This window comes from Salminus brasiliensis, chromosome 7 (genome assembly GCF_030463535.1).
Source record: "Salminus brasiliensis chromosome 7, fSalBra1.hap2, whole genome shotgun sequence".
Classification (NCBI taxonomy): domain Eukaryota; kingdom Metazoa; phylum Chordata; class Actinopteri; order Characiformes; family Bryconidae; genus Salminus; species Salminus brasiliensis.
This window is the reverse complement of record NC_132884.1, coordinates 9,721,692-9,743,285: the sequence shown is the minus strand read 5'-3', so window position 1 is coordinate 9,743,285 and position 21,594 is coordinate 9,721,692. Positions and strand designations below refer to the sequence as shown.

At 40.1% G+C, this 21,594-nt stretch overlaps 1 protein-coding gene across 15 annotated transcripts in view; it reads left to right on the top strand.

Annotated features, from left to right (window-relative positions):
- The window catches only part of lrrfip1b (leucine rich repeat (in FLII) interacting protein 1b), a 54,009-nt gene that overhangs the window by 21,001 nt on the left and 11,414 nt on the right, over positions 1-21,594 (top strand). For 2 of the 15 annotated variants that reach the window (XM_072683752.1, XM_072683745.1), the window contains exons 3-16: positions 709-726; positions 2,494-2,541; positions 4,397-4,441; positions 5,142-5,192; positions 7,968-8,033; positions 8,839-8,883; positions 13,436-13,513; positions 14,338-14,367; positions 14,714-14,839; positions 16,088-16,258; positions 16,986-17,078; positions 18,896-18,988; positions 20,475-20,567; positions 20,653-20,797. In XM_072683752.1, coding sequence (XP_072539853.1) covers positions 709-726; positions 2,494-2,541; positions 4,397-4,441; positions 5,142-5,192; positions 7,968-8,033; positions 8,839-8,883; positions 13,436-13,513; positions 14,338-14,367; positions 14,714-14,839; positions 16,088-16,258; positions 16,986-17,078; positions 18,896-18,988; positions 20,475-20,567; positions 20,653-20,797 — 1,102 coding nt within the window. The remainder of the gene's footprint in view (positions 1-708; positions 727-2,493; positions 2,542-4,396; positions 4,442-5,141; positions 5,193-7,967; positions 8,034-8,838; positions 8,884-13,435; positions 13,514-14,337; positions 14,368-14,713; positions 14,840-16,087; positions 16,259-16,985; positions 17,079-18,895; positions 18,989-20,474; positions 20,568-20,652; positions 20,798-21,594) is intronic. The other 13 variants (XM_072683753.1, XM_072683746.1, XM_072683754.1 and 10 more) reach the window with 13 other exon arrangements.

The window sequence follows — 21,594 nt, the reverse complement described above, 5'->3', positions numbered from 1 at the left end:
GGCCCCAAAGTGGATTAGTGGGTCGAACCACTTGGGAGAAGTAAGCGTGAACTCGAGTTAGTATTTCAGAAGAGACGGACTCTGCACAGGGTGCTTGCGAATGCGGGGCAGGGTAACTTTTCCGGAGTTCTAGGCTGTTGAAGAAAGCTGAACTAAATGTAACAGTAGGCTATGTGTGCGGCGCCTCATCTTATTTGGAAGGTAAGTTAGAAATGACTCGAGACAGACAGTGTAATCCTGTAAGTCTGTAAACTGTAAAGAAAAGATGTGGGCTCGTTAGTATGTAGCATTTGCCTAGATGTAGCATTTAGCACCTGGTCTGCAGTTTCGAAACCTGACCTAGTTTGGTAGAAAGTACGTGAACAAAGCTTAGGATTTAAATTTGGCCCAAAGTGCGTAGTTATGCCTACATACTGGGTTACATAATGGCTGGGCTTTTTCACTGTTGTTGAGAGCTTAGCTAAGCTTTTCATAGATTTAGACAGGTTTTGAATGAGTATGTACAAGAATCAAGGTGGTTGTATAACAGGAACAAATAATTCTATTGCCTACATTTTTCTTAGGGGTATACTGTTATTTCCCACTAATTAACCCTGCTTTACACTATCATCTTGTCCCATGTGCTAATACAACTGCATGTCATCTTCTCTTACATTATCCATGACTCCTTTCTGCTTCTCCATCCCGGTCTTCCTGCTGCTCTTTTAGATATATCAGGCTCAGAAGGTAAGCCGTATCCCACAAACTCCTGTTTCTTTTCCTGTCTGTCTCTCCTCTCCTGTTCTTCGCCCATTGCCAATGTAGATCATATACATATTAGAGATGCATGGTCACACTGGAATTATTGTTATTAGCAGAAAATTGATTGAGTTGTTTTAAACTGATATTTGATGATGTACAATATTTCTTACTACTCTGAATGAGCAGAATGTTTAAAAAATGATGACCTGCTGCGCTTAAATACCTAGATTTTATTTGTTTTACTATCTTTCATATCCTCAACAAAAATAATGTATTTCTCTGTAATATCATAAATTAGGTGAATATACAGTTGTGGTCAGAAGTTTACATACACTTATAAATGGTAGCACACAATGACTGGCAGTATTGGTATTTGTGGTGGTTAAATTATGGACAACATTAAATGTACTGGGTCAAATATGTGCAAATGTCTACCTAGATTAAGCATTAATTCAGTGTCTTTTACCTGCCAAAGTCAAGGCCTCTTAACTTCCTGTTAGTGCTCATGATTGACTACAGCTGGTAGCATCTCTGTGCTCACATAATTGGGGAGTTTGGAGACCCAAATTGTGTCCCTCAGTTAAGAAGATCTTACAACCATCCAAGAACAAAATTCCAAAATTTACACCTTCAAGCTGACAACATGGACAAAGAACACGTTTTCTGGTCAGATAAAACAAATATTGCACTGTTTTGCTACAATGTCCAAAATATATAAGATAAAAGATTAAGGAGTAAAGGTGAGGAATTCAACCTCAAGAACACTGTAACAGCTTTTAAGCCTAGTGCATGTAGCATCATGTTTTGGGGGTGTTTTGCTGCCAGTTGATCTGATACATTGTACAACATGGATGGAATAATGAAGAAGGAGAACTATCTTTTAGCATAACTTCAAAACATCAGCAAAATAGTTGAAACTAAACACTGTCTAACATATGTGGACATGTGGACATATGCATGCCAGGATTAAGTCTATCAAGAAGAGTGGTCAAATACACAACCTCATTTCTGCCACAAGCTTGTTGGTGACTATCAAATGCATCCGTTCAGAGTGTAGCTTGCTAAAAGACCCTTTTAACCAAATATTAGATGTGCTGTATGTACATAACATTATTGCCACCTACTTAATATCTTATGCCTGCTTCTAACACATCACCTACTGACTGTACTGACTGTTCACTTACTGCCTGATACACCCCCCCCCTTGACAGATGCCACTGCAAATTAAGATAATCAATGTTTTTCCTTCAGTTGTCAGTGGTGCTAATGCTAATGGCTGATGGTGTATATTTTGGACCCTGTATTGATTTCTGAAAAACAGTTCAGTAAAGAAAATCACTAAAAGCCCAATATTGCTACAACACTAATGTCCATGACGAGTGTATGTAAATCTCTGACCACAACTGTATCTGGATTAGCATTACATAAAAAAAATAATGAATCATTTCCCATAGAGGTTTTGGTCACTTATTTTCAGCAAGATCTATAGATTGTAAAATTGACATACCTTTTAAATGTGGCTGTACATTATCAAATATTGTCTTGGATTATGAATTATTGCAAAAATATTCCTTGGATTATCCATCAGATCTAAACATCTGAAAGGTCAAATAAATGTTAATAATAATTTATGCCACTAAGGACGCTACTTATTTATGTCTGTACTGTAACTCTTCGTCCCCTCAATGAGTTTCTTCTGTCTTCTTATCTTTCTCCTTCTTCCATTCGTTCTCTTCCTCTGCACCCCCTCAGAAATATTATGGGCTGGACAGCAAATGGGGCCATATTGAGCAGTGGATGGTATGACATGTAAAACCACAAAGCTGCATGCAATGTGTGGTGCAATGTGATGATTAGAATCTGTGCCAGTAGATGGAGAAAGCTTTAGCAGATATATTAGGTCATGAATGCTCTCTGTAAAGTGAACTCTGCAGTAGGTTTTATTAATATCAGCCTACCCTGCATTATTACAGTGAATTTAGTTTAGTGATTTGCTGATGCTGTGTCCGTTCTTGTGTGTTTAGTGTTGAAGAAACGGCCCTGGATTAGGGCTGCACAGAATATGCATTTTTAATTTGCATCTAGATTTTGGCCTTTTGGCTGGAATATGCAAATCACAGTTGCTCCGACCAAATCTCCAAAGTCCAGTCACATAGGCATTGCCCTTTTTGTTCTTTGACAATCAATAAAGTGCTCGTGGTCATCACAACAAATATGGTTAGCTTCTTGGTTAAGCAAAACTGTGTTTTACTGTCTATTGTAGCTGCATTAGCCAGCCTGCTAATTGCTAAGTGATCTCCAAGCTAAGCTCATCTCACAAATGGGCAGCACTGTACTCACTCAGTTATCAGATATAATTAATGTATGTGTTTTTTATATTATTATTAGTTTTTACTGTTTACAAATTAGCTAACATTAGTGTGCTAACAGCACAAAAAAAAAAAAAAGAAGTTCTTGGTGGCTTTTTGGCCCAGTCCCAGTCCTGGCCCTGTCACGCACCCTTTCACAAGGAGATGCGAACTGCAAATGTCTGGTGTCACTGTGACCACATGCTGCAAAGTGCAGAAGCCCCCGAAAAGTCCACAGTACCCCCTTATGGCCTAGATGAAAGGCAGAATGGGATAGCTCTACAGCCCTGTGGACATCTTCCGAAACATGCATGATAATAAGGGACATTTTGGCCTATTAATGAGCATTTAATCGCAATGGTCATGCAACCCTCAACCTCATAAGTTTGACAGAACTCTTAATTTTACATTGTTTTTTAAGTGTCTCATAACAGCTGCCAACATACATTATGCAAATACGTTATAGAACTATAGAACTATAGTCCTTGGTGATCACACAGTCCTGACCGCTAGCCTAGTAGCTGAGTTTTAGGCCACTAAATACCAACAATGCTAGCATTAGTGTGGGTAAAATGAGGTAAGGTATCTAGAGACCATGTACCTTGCTAACATAAGCTTGTAGCTTGTTGTCCTCCATCTGAAGTTATTTCTAAAGAACACAGTTGACTGTATTCTTTACAACTACATTCAGTTTCTCAAAACCTCCTCCCACCTTCAAGATCATCAGAAAGGGGGTGTTCTGGTCTTTAAACTCTAGAGAGTATTGTAGAGCTACTGTAGGATATAAGTAGACGTGTGTACAACAGTGAGAACAATTCTCATGGTGTCCCTTTAACCAATCACAGTTGCAAAAGAGTGGCATATCACAGTATGTACCAATATAAGCCCAGTAGAGTATTTTGTCCATATTGTGCAGCCCTAGCCTAGACTGATTTCCATTCCCCTGGTCTTTGTAAAGCAGGTGGGGGGCTTGAAGGCCATCTGACATGTGGGCTTTAGCAGAGATGCTTATAACATACAGGGGGATTATAGAGCTGTGGCGTGACCCACAGCTTATAGCCATTATAGCTTGCCAGACTCTCCGGCTTCACTTAAGCCGTCTCTCAGACCTAAACATGCTCTAAACTGTGATATAACAGGCAGTGATATGATAATGGAATGGCTCAGTGCATGCTCAGTGGTGCTGCTGTATGCTCTTTGTGTGCTGTGGTGTTTTCGGTTTTAAGACTAAATATGCTTTCGCTCTTCGGCTCTCTGACCTAAACTTTACTGCCCTGTTCCGTCTTTTTTCTACTGCTGCTATCCAGGAGGACAGTGAGCGGTACTCTCGCCACTCACGGAGACACGCCTCGGTCTGTATTCTCTCACTTTGCTGTCCTTTGCTTTTGTTCATCTAACCCCCACCAGCCTGGCCCCAGCTATTGATCATCTAACTGCTTCTGTTTCTAGCCAATAGCCTCTTATTTCATCTTAATCTTCTTCTCCCAACAACAAGCAATTTAAATCCTACCAGTGCCACAGTAGGATTAAAAGCAGAGTATATGAAATACTGGAAATTCCATTTATTTAGCAAAATAAATACATTGACTGGCACCCTGTCCATGGAGTGTTCCTGCCCTGAACCCATTGATTTCGGGTAGGCTTCACACCCACCTCGGCCCTGTCCAGAAATAAAAAACAGATAAGAAGTTTCTTTTCAGCAGCATATCTCATATCAAACCACTCAGAATGGCCACTGAATAATGCAGATTTTTTTAAAGAATCAGTGGAATTCAGGAAACAGATTAGCTTTGTGTAGCAGTACACTGAAGATCTTCTAACTCTTTCTCCTTTTATTTATTTGTTTTCTCCTTTTACAACCTTTTCCCAACTACTTCTCTGTCAACATTACTTTAGTGGTTCATTTGGCCTTTAACTGTTTTCTTCTGTAGGGTCCATGTTAAACTCCTTTAGATCATAGTTCCATAGACATCCATAGCAGTGCATATTCAGTTTTCTAACATACTATTACTAATACATGTATCTCTCTCTCTCTCTCTCTCTCTCTCTCAGATATCAGATGATGAGGAGCGAATGTCTGTCGGAAGTCGAGGAAGTCTAAGGGTGAGTATGTCTGCCTCTATGTAAATGTGTTCTACCACTCCTACTACAAAATGTAGTTTTCAGTATAATTAAGTGATCACTAATTTAAGCATCTTATATACATATATATAAACATTTGTTTTTGGACCTATATCAGTTATTGTTGAGGAATATATAAATGTAAGGCATGTAGCTTATTAATGTGTTAATTAGCAAACATCACTTTAGCTGAGATGGATAGGAGCCCTAGTCTGGAATGGGGAAAGCGGTGCTGTTATTCACAATGCTACAGCAACCTTGAGGTCCACTTATGATGTCTGTGTGATTTCCAACAAAAGTCATAATTCCTTTTTTATGACTATTTCCAAGCTTCTTATCCCTTTAAATTAAACCGTGTTTGTTACTTTGGTTTTAACAAGTATACAGTTCCAATTGAGAGTTTGGATACATCTGGTTTAATGTGTGTTGATCAACGTCTTAAAAACATTTGAGTCACTATATGGTTGTTAAAATAATAATAATAATAATTGTTGGGGTTTTTAAGTCCCTCAATACCTAGGTTGTTTGCTGAACGGAAAGGAAATGATTTGGTCACATAGGCTATTCATTTGTTAAATAAGTAAATATTTATGTATTAATATACATTAACATGCTGTATCTGCATGGTTTTCATAGAAGTATTTTTACCCTCACACATATACACTGCCACGGTCCTACAACTTAGGCCTACTTTAAACCCTCACTAAACAGACACCCTAACTAAAAGAATGATTCTATAATGTGAAATAATGCAAATTCATGTACTTTTTATATTTGACAAAAAACAATCTGGTCCAGTTACATCCAGTCAATCAAAATCAGAATTGTATTGGCTGGCTTGTCATTTGATGGTAAACACAAAACCGGATTGGTTTCTAAGGCTGGCCCCCGCTGAGAGCTGAATACAACACATGGCAATCCAATCAACGTTAATGTGTCAGAGTGGAGGAGCTGGTCTTACTGCAGCAGTTCACACCCTGGCTTTTTAGGGTAATGGCATAATCTAGATGAGTATTACTCTACACAACTCGATTTCTGGTAAAACAAATACAACATAACACCCACCTGAACCTGAACAGACCCAGAATTAGGCAAAAGATAAGAAAGTTCAAGATGGAGCTACATGCACATTCACATGGGCCATTGTGATTCTTTTTTCTTAAATGGACCAGTGTATAGAATCTTATAATTTCTACTACATAACAGACATGCAGGACTTTTTCATATTGGGTGTTCCGTCTAAGTGAGCACACCAGCTCATTCTTAAACAGAGTAATGATGAAGCGTTAATGATGTGCAAAGTATACTACTGTTGATGTGTTTTCTACAGCGTTTTAGCCTTCTTAGGTAATTACATATCTAAATATACAGAACAATGACAGTATCAGGCTGTTGATGGAAAATAGTGCATCCAGTATAATGGCTTTAGTAGTGTTATTGTTATTTCACCTCTTATGACAAATTAAAAAAGTAAACATTAATTGAGCATTAACTATTTAGAAGTGTGTTCTCTGTAATGGTGATGCTCCATCCAGTACTCTTGGGATGAGTTGGGGAGCTGAGGATGAGGTGGGGTGGTGATCATCCAACTTCATGACCTCAGTACATTTACATTTACATTTAAGGCATTTAGCAGACGCTCTTATCCAGAGCGACTTACAAAGGTGCTTTGCTATTTACCCAAAAAAACCTTAGCTAGTTAGAATAGACCAATAATTCATAATATACCTCTAAGCTTTAGACATTACTAAGCACAAGTCAATAAGGTGACCATAGTACTCTACTATTTGTCCAAGTATTCTCGGAAGAGGTGGGTCTTCAGTCTGTGTTTGAAGACAGTGAGCGACTCGGCCGTTCGGACACCCAGGGGAAGTTCGTTCCACCACTTCGGTTCCAGGACAGAAAAAAGCCTGGGCGCTTGTCTTCCACGGGTTTTGAGGGATGGCGGGTCGAGCCGAGCCGTACTTAAAACTCGAAGCAATCAGTAACACTCCTGTAACTGAATATAATCCACACAACAATTAATTAGAAAGATTCTCAAAGCTCAATGCACACACAAACTGAACTCTAAATTACAGTCAGCAGAGCTTTGTGCTGTTCATGGAATAATCTATGATCAAGCCTACTGTTAATGAACTACATGGGAAATATCTGAAGTTCACAGCATCCAGTGGCTTGTAACTATCACTTGCTTAGACTAGCAAATCTTTTTGGTTCCGTTTCATTCCACTGTCTGTTACTTCCAGTGTGATTTAGTCCACACTCAGTTGCTGTAGTGAGCTATAGCTTCAAGAGAGATTGCAGTGTCCTCAAAGTCACGCTCGAATGTCACTTTACGACACTCAGAGAAAAATGGCAGATGTCCTCAGTGCTGTCCTAGAAGCGTACATAGGGAAACATTTTGGTCACAGCCATAGTGCCCTGTACCTTTTCTCTGTCCTACAGTGATTACATCAATACCCAAACAGTACTGGCTCCTCAAATAGCTAAACGAGTACCCATGCACACATATGTAGGACATATGTATTACAGCCTATGTGTGTGTGTGTGTGTGTGTGTGTTTCACAGAATTTCTGCAAAGCCACCGCTGTCTCTACCACAATAACCCACACTCATGCTTGTTGCCTCTCTCACAGGACCATTATACACAGTTGCGTCTTTGCGTGACATTTGCGAAACATGGCGGCCCCCTTTTTTCTGCCATTTTCACCTCACATTTTCACACCACCTTATGTTGTCCCTCTTTGCTCGCCGTAGGGAAACTACTCGGACCTGTGCAGCAGCACCGGCAGCCTGCCTTCATCCAGACTTCAAAATGGCCGGGTCTGTCTCTCTCACTGCCCTAAATAATTCTTTACCACACACACACACACACAGTGTATCTGTTATTAACTGCCTTCCACTTTCTTCCTTTCTTCTGCCTTTCTATCCTTCCTTTCTGCCCTCAGCGCTTGTCGTAATTGTATTGCTCTCTCGTTCATTCTGGCCACTTTATATTTTAGAAACACCTAGCTTGTTGGTGCACCTTGTATGTTGGTGCATTGTTTTTCCATGCAGTTTATGTAGCCCTTCATCAGAGGTCAGTTCTTGACCTTGGGTCCACTGGTGGCTGGATAGGTTGGTTGGTTGGTGGACTCTTTTGGACCAAGCAGTGTCACCTGGTATATTCATAGTAACACTACACACCCTAACATGTCACTACCATGTTCATATCACTGATGTGCTAAGGATGAGCCTCCTCCATCTAACCCCATACTATCCCCTTAGTGCGATAACACTGAAGAAGTGTACTATTCACTCAGGATTTCCAAAGCTAGTGTCGATAGACCCTGAATCGAAGGCACCTTTGATCTATGACACTGCCCGAAATGAGCCACATACAGTGTCTGCATAGAAAAACACATAATAACCAGCGTTAACCAATGAAAACAGTCAGAGAAAATAATATAAAACAATAGTCTTCGTAATATAATGTTGCCAACTGTGTTGGTAAGACTATGTTAGCATTGGTAGCTTACAAAATCGCCTGACAAAATGACCAGTGAGTGTAGGTACAAGGCCTACATATACCCAGTGAACTGCAACTGAGTGTGTACGTGTGTGTCCCTCCCTCTTTCTCTGTCCATAGCCCTCTGCGCTTTTTAGCGATGCACCCCGCTCGAGAAGTCACAGGGTTTGTTACTTACACTCCTAACAGTGTCCCCATGACCTAGGCGGCGTTATCTGCATGCGTGCTGTTTGCAACGTCTTTGCTTTTCTGTTTTGGGGTGTCTGTATTTGCATGTGTCCAGACATGTGTCTGGCACCCAGTACACTGCCCACTGTTTGTCAATCAGTAGGGTGCAGCGTTTTAAATGTGGCTGGCTCATTTGTCGCTGGACTAGTTCCCATTATTGTCATTTCACCAGAAGAAACAGCTTGTCTAAATACTGCATGTTGAGTTGTGTAGACAATGCAGTGTAGCCAAAATCCTTTTGTATTTGTCTGTCGGAGTAAGGTAGTTCACACCATAACCATTACAGGCATGGGTTTTCCAAAAGTAATAAGATGAATGAAAGATGTACTGTAAAGTTCATTCATGGGGTTGTTGATCTGATCTTAACACTTTTGGGAGACTGCAACGTGGAATTGTTCTTTTCTGAGTAAGAATGAGCGTACAACATACATCCTAATAGAAAACAATCAAGCATTTTGTGCACAAATTGTAATTTCTAAAATCAGTAGTTTCATCAACACAGTATCAAAGCTATACATACAGGTCAAAAATGCATACATATGTCCCTTAGTAAATTGTACCCTGAGCAAACGCTCTTGGTAGTACAGAGAATTCATGTTGGATATTTGACCACTCCGCTTGGCAGAGTTCAGTTATTGTTGTTGGTTTCTTGGCAAAATCCTGACTTATAAGCACAGTCCACATATTTTCAATAAGATTAAGGTCAGAACCTTGGAACAGCCATGATAAAAACTTAATGTTAGCCTGCTTTACCCATTCCACAGCCACTTTTGGCGTGTCTTTGGGGTCACTGTCTGTTGAAACACTCAGTTGTGTCCAGGTTGTGTTCAGATGTCTAGCTCATGGCTTGAGGATATACATAAGAACTCTAGGGTAGTTTGCCTCCTTCATCATTCCATCCACTTTGTGCAATGTACCAGTTCCACTGGCAGCAAAACAGCCCCAGGGCTTGATGCAACCACCACCATGCTTAACAGTTGGTACAGTATTTTTGGGGTCTCTGCCGACCATAAAACGTTCATGCAGTGGGGGAAATTCATAGATTTCAAATGACATTGCGAGTGGCAATCATCGGGGATCAAGCACTTTGTGCTGGAATGGGCTCTAATTATATTAAGTGTGGGGTCTGAAAATAATATTTTTTTGACTTGTATTTGCATAGAAGGTGTAGAACAGCAGTTCTACCACAATGAGCTGCGTTTTTAGAATGGCTTCTATTTATTTTAAGCGTGGGGTCTGAAAAGGCAGTTGCCTCCCTAATTATCCCGTCCTCTTTGTGCAATGTACCAGTTCCTCTGGCAGGAAAACAGACCCACCACCATGCCTAACCGTTAGTACAGTACTTATGAGGTTGAATGTCTCAGCTGACCATAAAACTTTCCTACAGAGGGCTTTTTTTGCGTGAAGGTGTCTATTTTGGAGCATCTTTCTTGAATGGCAGCTTCTCAGTCCATGGCGATGTAAAAACAGACTTGACTGTAGACAGTGACACTGGTGTATTTAGCAGCTTCCATTTCATGGCAGGTCTGTGCTTTGGAGGTTCTTGAGTTGTTCCTGACCATCTAAACCAGTTTCCTTTTACCTGAGGATGACAGTTTGTCTTCTTCCATAAATCTATGATATAGTTCTTTAAACTGGTAATTTTGGAATGTGCAGTTGTTTAGAAATGACTCCAAAATACATTCCAGACTTGTGGAATCTACGATCATAATTCTCAGATCTGCACTTAGCTTTGTACTGTGTGTTGGCCAATGCAGCCAGCACCCTTTATATGTGAGCACAGAGAAGCTACCAGCTGTAGTCAATCATGATCACTTACAGGATGTTAAGAGATCTTGGCCTTGGCAAGATAAAAGACATTTTAAAGACTTTCAGTACCACTAAATTAATAATGAACGCTGGTGTCTATTTTGATTCTGTGTTGATTTTAGAACCACCCTTAAATTTAAATGTTCTATTAAAGATGTATGTTGTCACAGTTCAAATCATTCTAAATCATTGGAAGCCCAATATTGCCATGACCTTCATATCCATGATGAGTGTATGTAAACTTCAAACCATGACTGTGTACTTTTAAATATATAATATATAGAAGAGGTGGGGGGTGAGGGACCTTGAGATGAAGCTGTAAGAGAACAGCGATTGGTTGTATTCTGTCCACAGGGCTCTGTATATGAAGAGAATGTGTACTCTGGTGCTAGGCGGTTCAGTGGCTCCAGCGCCCGCGGTGTAAGGCCCTTATAAATCCTCTCCTCAGGAGCATGAGTCTAACTAGCACTAGCACTAGCAACCTCCTGTGGCATTTCCCTGCATGGAGCCACTCTCAGACCGCATCTGGTTCTTCTTGATTGGCTTTACTTGGTTGTTTATGTTGTTTGTCTTGCCTTGTTTGACACAAGGGTCACCAGTCCTATCTGCACAGGGCTAATTGGCTGCAAGTTGTCATGGAGGAACATGCCTCATATAACTAAGCAAGTTTTGAAGAATAAGAATGAGAATCAGGTGTGCTGTCGTTTGTTTGGAATGAAAACCTCCAGCCATACCAGCCCTTTATTGATAAGATTGGTGGCCCTTGTTTTAAAGGAATAGTTTGGCCAAAAAAAAAGAAAGAGAGATTTACATACTTTTTCCCAATTTCACTATTCCACTGTTTCCACTGTTCCAGATGTGTTTGTTAAGCTAAGTCATGTTTGGTGTCTGAATTTAGCATATTTAGCACTGGAGCTACAAGGCTAATGTAACAAGTAAAGGATGCTTGTAAGGCTTGAATATGCTCAACGTTAAATATGGATATGAACGGAGCCTTGTGTCTATACGCTGCGTTCATTTCTTCTCTATTTGTGCTTGCTCTTGGAAAGCTTCTGGGTACGCACAAAACGGAGCAGTTCCACTCGTGGGGGCAGTGTAAGCAAATAGTTTAAGTGAAACATGAACACGATGAAGAAGAAAATCTTTCAGAAAAGAAACTCATAGCTTATACCGTTTACACAACTTTTACACCTCCTCCATTTGTTGTTGTCAGAGACTTTGATGCTGAACTACCTGCAAGTGGATCGCTTAGTGTATTGCTTAACATCTTTGACAATGTAAAGGAGGTATAAAAGTTTATGGGAAACAGCTAAGTTACAACGATTTGAAACATGTTCATTTTTGCACGTAACGGGACTATAAATGAGCATTGCAAGTTGCAATCTTGGGGGTCCAAGCACTTCGTGCTGGTGTGGAACCAATAGAGCACAAACTAAAAATTATGTTTTTGGAATGGGCTCTAATTATATTCAGTCTGGGGTCTGTAAAGGAGATTTCTGGTCATGCCTTAATTTTGCATGGAAGGTGTAGAACAGCCTCAGAGTGCATCAGAATTTATCATCTTTATGGTATATTCTGCAGGTTCTCCATGTTAACAGGCCTGTTTGAAGACACTTAACAATGGTTTGAAGTGCAAGAAATTTGAATCTGGAAAAATTTATTGGCTATCAGTATTGGCCGATTTTCATATTATCCCATATTTCGCCATATTAATGGTCTTATGCCAGAGTCACTCTACACTGTTTTAGCCCTGAATAAGTGGCTGACTGTTTGTGACGATTGCAGACAACATTGGCATTCGCTTAGCACAATCTCAGTCACTATGTGTGACTGCTGTCTTAATATCTGGACCCCTAAATCACTGATCGGCCCACTGGTCATTGTTGAAATAAGTTGCTAATTAGGCAGCAAAGCCTTATTTGGTCCATAGATCTCTCCATTCAAAATAATGACAACCTTGTCTTGCATGATTGGAAATAAATGCCCAGGGACATCGACAAGATGACCACTGAGTGAACAGACTGTCCTGAAACGACATTGAGTTTGATTGATGCTAACTGATGCTAACTGACGGCATATACGCTGGTATATGCCAGCACTTGTTAGCTACATTAGCTTTATAAACCCAGTGCAATAATACAGAAGCAAACACTAGACACCCAACATATCTTGACTGATCTTGACTGCAATGATTACATTTTTTCAACCAAACTGTTCCTTTCAGTATTCCCTGTGTTTCTGGAGAGTTTGATGCAGACACATTTTCAGTAGTAAGCCTGTTTCACTCTCTTTCTCTCTCTGAGAAGAGTTTCCGTACAATGCGGGACAGTGCAGATGTTGCATAGTTCCTTTCTGAATTTCTGAGGCATGTCTCCAATAGCGAGCCACTTTCGACAGATGTCTGTTCTTTTTTTTTTTGTAAACTGTGATGTGGTGGTTGTGTTGATGGTGGCCCAGCAGATACAGTTTATGACAGCTTTTGTCCATAGCATGAATCGATTGTATGTACATATTTTTTGGTGTTCACTGGTGTAATTAACCTATATATATAAATATAGTACTGGTACGTTTTCCACATTCTTCTCTTCTCTGTAAATCTGTTGAACCTTCCTTCCTTTCTGCTAACGTCTTGCTTTTTCTGTCCTTCTATCTGTTTCTCTTGCCTGCATGTTCTGTTCAGCCCTCGGACTACAGCGGCTTTCTGGGCTCCAGTTCCAGGGCCTCGTCCAGGGCCAGCTCGGCCCGTGCAAGCCCAGTGGTGAGCTCCAGTATCTGGTCACTCTCAAGTCGAGGGAACTTGAGACAAAAGCAGTGTACCAGTTTAACGCTTATTCCCCTTTCCCAAGTGTAGTTGATCAACCTCATCAAGACATGATGGATTATCCAAAGTTAGCTTTTCCTTTTTTTTGTATTGCACTGAAGCTTTGAGGCTCATGTAGCTGACTAGTATTAGAAACCTATTCCTTATACTCCAAGCACAAAGGTTCTGTATAGTACTGAAAATGGGTTATTTCATTGTTGGTTCTGTTTAGAAGCATTTTTAAAAGGTTCTAGACATACCCAGGTTTAAATTTCTTACACTCCAATACACTAGCCTCATTACTTATATATAATGAATATTATATTATAATGAAATTAGACTTTAAACCCGTCTTGGCTGAATAGCTATATTTGAGTTAAGGGGAGAACTGTGTACTTGCTTTAATGTATGTCATTCATCCACAGTAGCATTAAGAAATATCCATGCCAGTTGATTAGCTTCTGTACTCACAGCCCTGTACCCTGACTTGCGTGTTCTGTATATCCTGGGCTAAAAATGAGCAAAGCTGTCAAAGAAGTTGCTGTTTATGGCAACCGTGCACCCTCTAGAGGGTAAACTGGATACTTTTTAAAGGTCAGATCTGACTTAACTGCAGTGCAGTGCAGCAAAAACTGAGCCCTGAGTGTGGCTCGGCTCCCCCATGAGGTTGTGATGTGTATGGCTATTTAAAGTGTATGGGATCTTTGCATGAGGAAATTGCTTATATCTTTTAACCTGCTCTTATTAAAGTCTGTTGCTTTACACTCTGATTTTCTGTTTAGGTGGAAGAGCGGTCAGATTTCCTGGAAAAGGTCAGTGGTCTTTTTAAAGTATTTAAAAAGTGCATAGAGCGTTTACATCTGGAAATGCTGTGTTTTCATACATTAGCCTATTTTATTTTATTGTATCCTATTTTATTCTCTTTTGTATCGTTTTGTTCTGTAAATATGAGGTTTACAGTTTGTTTAACACCTTAAACAGCCTATGGCAGGCTGAAAGTGTTAATACAAAATTCTATTACATGTAAAGAATAGCATCAACAGTTGTATAGAAGTCCCTGTGCTCACTGGATAATACGCATTAGTTTGTAATAAGCCTTGGAGTGTTAAGGGGTTAAATAGCTCTCTGTACTGATTGACTGACTGGTCTTTTTATCAGGGTTCCAGGACAGCTTCCACACTCTCTGCTGCCACTCTAGCCTCACTGGGTGGGGGATTGTCTCGGAGAGGCAGCTGCGATACCTCAATCTCTGCTGACACAGAAGCTTCCATACGAGAAATAAAGGTAATGATACAGGAGAAGAAAACCATTGCTAACTTAACATATGTTTATTCCATGTAATTTGGAGCATTTACTTTGGGTCCACTGGTTGTGAAGTTCACGCCTGTTTTTCAAAATGATATTATGTTATATTGTGATTGTGTGTCTGTACTTGAGTGTGTCTATTTCTCTTCTTGTTTAGTCATGACATTTAATTCCCAAAATGACAAACTATTTGTTAACCCTCTGGAGTTTATGAATGTGCCTGTACATTTTTCAATGTTTCTATTAATATCTTTATGATAGTATGGCACAGCAATACGGTTCAAACATTTCCTGAATCTGTAGAGCCCACCCTTTCTATTGCATCCAGATAGTAAGTGACTCACATCTGGTTATGAGGCTGTGAAGACAAATCAACATACTCGTCTCTGCCTCTCGCCTTGACTAACTGGTTTTGTGTGTCCGTCATCTGCCACTAACCTGTACTTTGGTTGATTTGTGCGTCCGTCTATGGGTTTGTGTGAAACTATACAGTGGACACTCAGAAACTTGTCTTCTGCCTCTCGCTCTTTATACCCTATTTTATTGATACCACTACGTGTGTGAAGATAAGACTCGGGTGGGTAAACCCACTACAAGCACCAAAACAGTTTTTTCACATGAGTAAAGATATGTTTTCACAGGAAATATTAAGTATATTAATATTAATATTATTATATTTCTAAAATCAGAATTTTACAGGGGTAGGGTCACATTATCTCTTCACACAATGTTCTAGGTCATGTGGGGTCTCGTTACAGAGAAAGCTTAGACTGTTCTGTACATTTTGATTTAAAACATGGGTATTATCTAATATGCAAGGGCTTTTAAAGACAAAATTCACACACTGCACAATTTTAATGCACTGCACTGCACTGCACATGTAACTGGTGAAGTGGGCAGGAGAACGCTTTCAAAAACTACTTAACACTGCATAACCAGTTATATATGTGTAAAATTAAAATCCTGTAATATTATTCTACAGTCCACATGCTTCTTTCATGTGACGGTTTTGTATATCTCAGCTTGTCCATAAATGCATGTGTACAGCATGTCCCATAGGGGTGGTGCAAAGCACAAATTACACTTCCTGACTCTAGAGGGAGACCAGAAGCAAATCATTGCTTTATAAATGGAAAGAATAGAAAAAGGGTTTAGTGTGTGTGTCTGTGTTTACGTGTCCATCTAAAGACCAATAAGGACAAATATCTTCATATTGTAATCTTCCAGGACTCTCTGGCCGAGGTTGAGGAGAAGTACCGGAAGGCCATGGTGTCCAATGCTCAGCTGGACAATGAGAAGTCTAACCTGATGTACCAGGTGGATACACTGCGAGATACACTGATGGAGCTGGAGGAGTTGCTGTATGAGACACGCAGGGAGAGTGAGGAGAAAACCAGGGTGAGGAAGAAATGGCTCTCTACATGTACACACCAGTACATCCCAAAATAATTACATTGTTTTTTTGGGGGTTTTTTTGCATGGTGAGTTTCCCTGTCCCAAACATCAGAGACCATCTGTCTTCTACACATAAATCTGTAGAACAGTCCCCAGGGCAAGAATTGGGAAGCACTGGACTAAATAAATACTGAATATGGATTTTCCTTTAAATACATATGCCTACTTCACCATAATGAATAGCTCACTGAAACTCAAAAGAGGTCCATTGCTAATTAAAGAAGAAAGGTCTATCTACCCCGCACTCTTAGATTAGCTTGGGACAGACCAATTTTTCCTTAGAGTACGAGACTGGAACTCTTTGTCTGATGTGTATGTGCTTTCTTACTGTTCTTTTCTTTGTGACATTCGGCCATGAAGTATAAAATATAGTGTACAGAGCCAAACGAGTCTCTGATGGTCTGTGAGAGTCTGAAAGTGTGGTACTCTGCTGTTGAATACTACTAAATTAAAGTCTACTGCCTCATCTGTAGCATAGTTACCATGAACAATCATTTTAAAACCCACCCCTGGATCTAATAAACAAACAGAAAACCTATTGACTCAAAACATACTGAATTAAAGCCATACTGGGCAGTGGCATCAGTAATCACTTATATCCATGACAAATTCCTTTGACACTCTGGCAGCACATTAACAGTCAAGTCTGAATATGTTTTGCCCCTGTTAGGAGTATGAACGAGAGCGACATGCTCACAGCATCCTGCAGTTCCAGTTCAATGAGATGAAGGAGACATTAAAACAGAGCGAAGAGTTACTAACAGTAAGTATTTCTTCCTTTTGACAAGCCACCGCTGGCCCTGTGGCATCCTGAGCAGGCTTCTTCCATGTGTACTGTTCCCTTTACTGTTCTGCAATCTGTGAAATTATGTGTAACTACTGTAAAAGTATTATGTAAATTCTGCAGTTTATGTAGGTTACAAATGTAGGTTAAAAAAGGAAATATAGAAGGTCATAGCTAGGCCTGTCACAGTAACTTTATTTTAGCGATATTTAAAATGTAGCGCTTGATGGTTTTTGTGACTCCACTTGGGGACACAAGTTTTTGCAATTTTCCGACTGACTGACCTTCATTTCTTAAAGTAATGATGGCGACTCGTTTTTCTTTAATTAGCTGGTTCTTGCCATAATATGATTTTTAACAGTCGTCCAATAGGGCTGTCGGCTGTGTAGTAACCTGACTTCTGCACAGCACAACTTATGGTCCCAACCCCATTGCAAGAAATTCCACTAATTAACCCTGATAAGGCACACCTGAAAACCATTTCAGGTGACTACCTTTTGAAGCTCATTGAGAAAATGCAGTGTGCAAAGCAGTAATCAGTGTGCAAAGGGTGGCTATTTTGAAGAAACTAGAATATAAAACATGTTTTCAGTTATTTCACCTTTTTTGTTAAGTACATAACTCCACATGTGATCATTCATAGTTTTGATGCCTTCAGTGGGAATCTACAATGTAAATAGTCATGAAAATACAGAAAACACATTGAATGAGAAGGTGTGTCCAAACTTTTGGCATGTACTGTATGTATATATATATGTATATAATTGTGATGAATGATGTTGTCATTCTAAGACCATTTTTCGCCACTGATAAAATAATAATATAAAGCATAATAACACAATGACACCCCTTTAATGGGGAGAAAAGGGAGACCAACATTGCTCTCCACTGAAACATCAGAGTGATGTCATTTAAAAGTGTGTCCATGTACTGTATTTACCATTGTCATATAAAGATAGACCAATCATCTTGTGATACTCTTTATAGTGAGTGATGTACTCTGTGTGTATCAGATTAGTGGTTTGAAGTCTTTACTCTGCGTTCTGTAGCCGTGCACGTGGTCAGCTTACAGGATGGCCCAAAGCCTTCCCGGGGGGCTTGTTGTTTCACAACAGACATAACACACCCACACACACGTCACAAGACAGCTTCTGTGTGTCTTGTCTTGTCAAGCTATCAAATGTGTGGCTTTAATTAATGGTGTGAAAGACTACAGCAGCAGTAAAACTGCATTCCACATTATTATCAATAAGCTTTGGCAGTTTATCCATTTTTCACACCGAACTGTGGGGGCAATCTGTTACACCACTACCTGTCGCAGTTCGCTCTGTGTGCATGGTGGTGTCATTATTGATGTGTTGGTCACTGCACACCCTGCACATTTTTCCTACACAATAGGTGTCGCTGTCTGCTCATTGACTCGTCCTCATCTCTGCAGAGAGAGCACGAGAGAACAGAAAAGCGGTTGGCAATGGGAAAACACAATGGGAAATATTAAGGTCAGCAAAAATGAACGAGGTCATGTCCGGATAGTGTACGATAAATCGATAACGTAATTACTGCGACAGGCCTAGTCATAGCGTTATCTTTCTCTTCTTAGTCTGTGTAATTAATAGAACTTATTATTTCAATGTGACTAAATGTGACCCTTGCAATCACTCATACGCTCTTCTTTATAAAACCACTCAACTGTCTGTAGCTCATAGTTCCAACTCTGTACTTGGTCACTTTCTTGTCTTTCTTGTCTGTCTCTTTTTCTTCTTTTCTTCTGCTCGCACCTCCTGCCCGCTGCTCAGGACGCACGGCACTTGCGCATGAAGCAAGAGAGCTATGTTAGAGAGATTTCAGACCTGCAGGAAACACTGGAATGGAAGGAGAAAAAAATCGGGGTACTCCCAGCCTCATGAAATGTCTAACTGTGGTGTTTCAAGAGCTTTCCTTTGACATTAAAGCTGCCCAGCAGGGATTTCATTAAGCCGCTAGTGTGAGTGAGCTCAGACTGGGCGAGTCTCATGTATTTTTAAAAGCTGTACTTAAGGCAGGATGAGAAACCATTTTCATATTCGAGTTCTAAGCGATGGTGTCTCACCCTAAAGCGTTCAATAAAGAGCTGCTGACGGACAGAAACTCACCTGGGCAGCTTTAACAGCTTTAACTCTTTCACATAGCCAGTGGTCGTTGTGGAATTATGTGTTGTTGTTGTCATACACTTTCTAATCTACCTTATATAACCTTCTGAGAAATTGACTTTGTATGCTCTTACTAATAAAGATGCAGAAAGGGTTATTTGGAGTGATGCCACATTTGGCTCCAGAAAAAAAAAATCAGTTAGCAAAGGGACGAGAGTTTTTCTGGCGATATCAGCTGAAAATGGTGCATTGGATATCGGGGTGGGAGTGGGGGTGAATCTGATCCTGCCCTGTAGTAAATATCACCTCACAGTCACATTGTGTGATGTCATATTGTTAGCTGTGTGCCGAGTGTCCAGGTAGTTTGAACATGAATGCTTTTATGTGATTTTAAAGAGGACAGATAAGAATAAACTTACTTTGGTTATCTGGAGATGCTGCTAACCCACAAGCTGTGAAATAAGACAAGATAAGCTGCCTAAGAGAGACCCAGAGCATTCAACAGATCATTTAGATTTAGCAGGTCAGAGTTGTTAGGTTGCAAAGTGAGTGCAGTAGACCACTTCGAAAAATCTTCCTCAGCCATCCAAAAATTCTGCGCACAGCAAAGATAATGGTAGGAAAACAAATTGATTAGAGTTGAAGGAAACCTCAGAAAGGCAGGTACAGCAGACAACAGCTAAAAGAGAGAGAGAGAGAGAAAGAATGACTGATAGATACTGCAAATGAGGACAAATGAGAATGCGATCATAGATGTAAAGTGTAAGCATTTAGACTGGGGTTGGGTGGGGAGTAGGGTGAGGTGTGGCTCATTATTATTTAAAGGAACAAACACTCAAACCTAATAACAGAGCTGTTCAGACCGGGTAAGAAGGGTTGATGCTGGATACTTAATAGGATCTGACCAAAGATTGTCTTTATTATAAATAGTTTAAAGAAGAAATATGAAATATCATGCTGTTAACTGCTGATATCTGCTGACTCAATATCTATATGGCGTATTTTTCAATCCAGCATTTTCACCTGATGTCAGCCCAATACTGATATGCCTCTTTTTTCAATTAATCTCCTCATAATAAAAACTATACCAATTAAAGACATATCTGGAACCACATATCCTTGCCAATGCCTTTATTTTTATGAGCATACACTCAGTAGGTCCTTGTATTTAATCTTTCTGTTTCAACTTTCCATTCTTTTATTTTTCTCTTCCTGCTTACTACCTGCTGCCGCTGGGCTTGTGAAGGCCTTAGAGAGGCAGAAGGAATATTCAGATATTACCCAAGATGAGCGGGATGCACTGAGGGATGAGGTTTTCCGGCTCAGAGATGCTCTGAAGGTAGAGCAATTCAGAATTCAGGGACAGCAGAATGTTCTCATAATTAATAAAGGTCGAGTAAACCTAAATCATCTCTCTTGCACAGAAACATGGCATAATTCTTGGATCTGAGGTGACGACAAACGGCGAGACAGGAGGCAACAGGATAGACGGGCCTGAGAACGAAGAATCTGCCTCTAGATTGGCTCAAGACCCCCACACACCTATTATGAGTGGTGACAGCATGTTGGGTAAGACTACGGTGTTAACAGTTGCCTGAAATCACCAACTTATATAATGAAACAAATCATTTGAATGGTTGTGTATAATATTCATACACACTGGGGCTGCGAGTGGCTCAGCGGTCAAATGCCCTACCACTATGGGCCAGGGGTTGCCAGTTCGAATTCCAAGCAAAGACGCTCTGCCATCAGCATCAAGCTCTCCCTGGGTGGGTAGATGGTGCTCTCTCCCCTCATCATCCTTAGGCGATGTTGGCTGGCACACACATCTGTTAGCTGGTGCGGTTGAGTTGGGGAACCGGTGCTTTCCTCCAAGCGTGATGGCTGCCCAGCAATACTGCATCAGCAGCAGTTTAAAAAGAGGCAGTTTACCCACCTAGTGTCAAGAGCATTGCTAGTGCTAGGGGAGTTATGAACGAGTGGGTTAATTGGCAGTACCCATTTGAAAAAAAGATAAATATTCAACAAAGTATTCTTTTTAATGTTCTGCTGGTATATTGTGTGTGTGTGCAAAATGTAACAAAAAGTTGATTTTGTATCATTCAACCAACTGATCTTTTGTCTACGGTGTCCAAATCCTGCAGCGGATCTATCTAAGCAATTTATTAATCAGATAAATAATAATGTGTCTCTTTCAGCTTTTCTTACTTCAGAATCTCCAATAAGTTCAAATCAAATTGCTTTTTTTTCATATCTAATCATTCACAAGAAGAAAAATCATATCTCTGCTTTTCCCTCTCCGTTGACTTCTGATTTTCTCCAATCTTCAAATCTGTCTTCTCTAAAAACAAGTTGTTTCATTGACC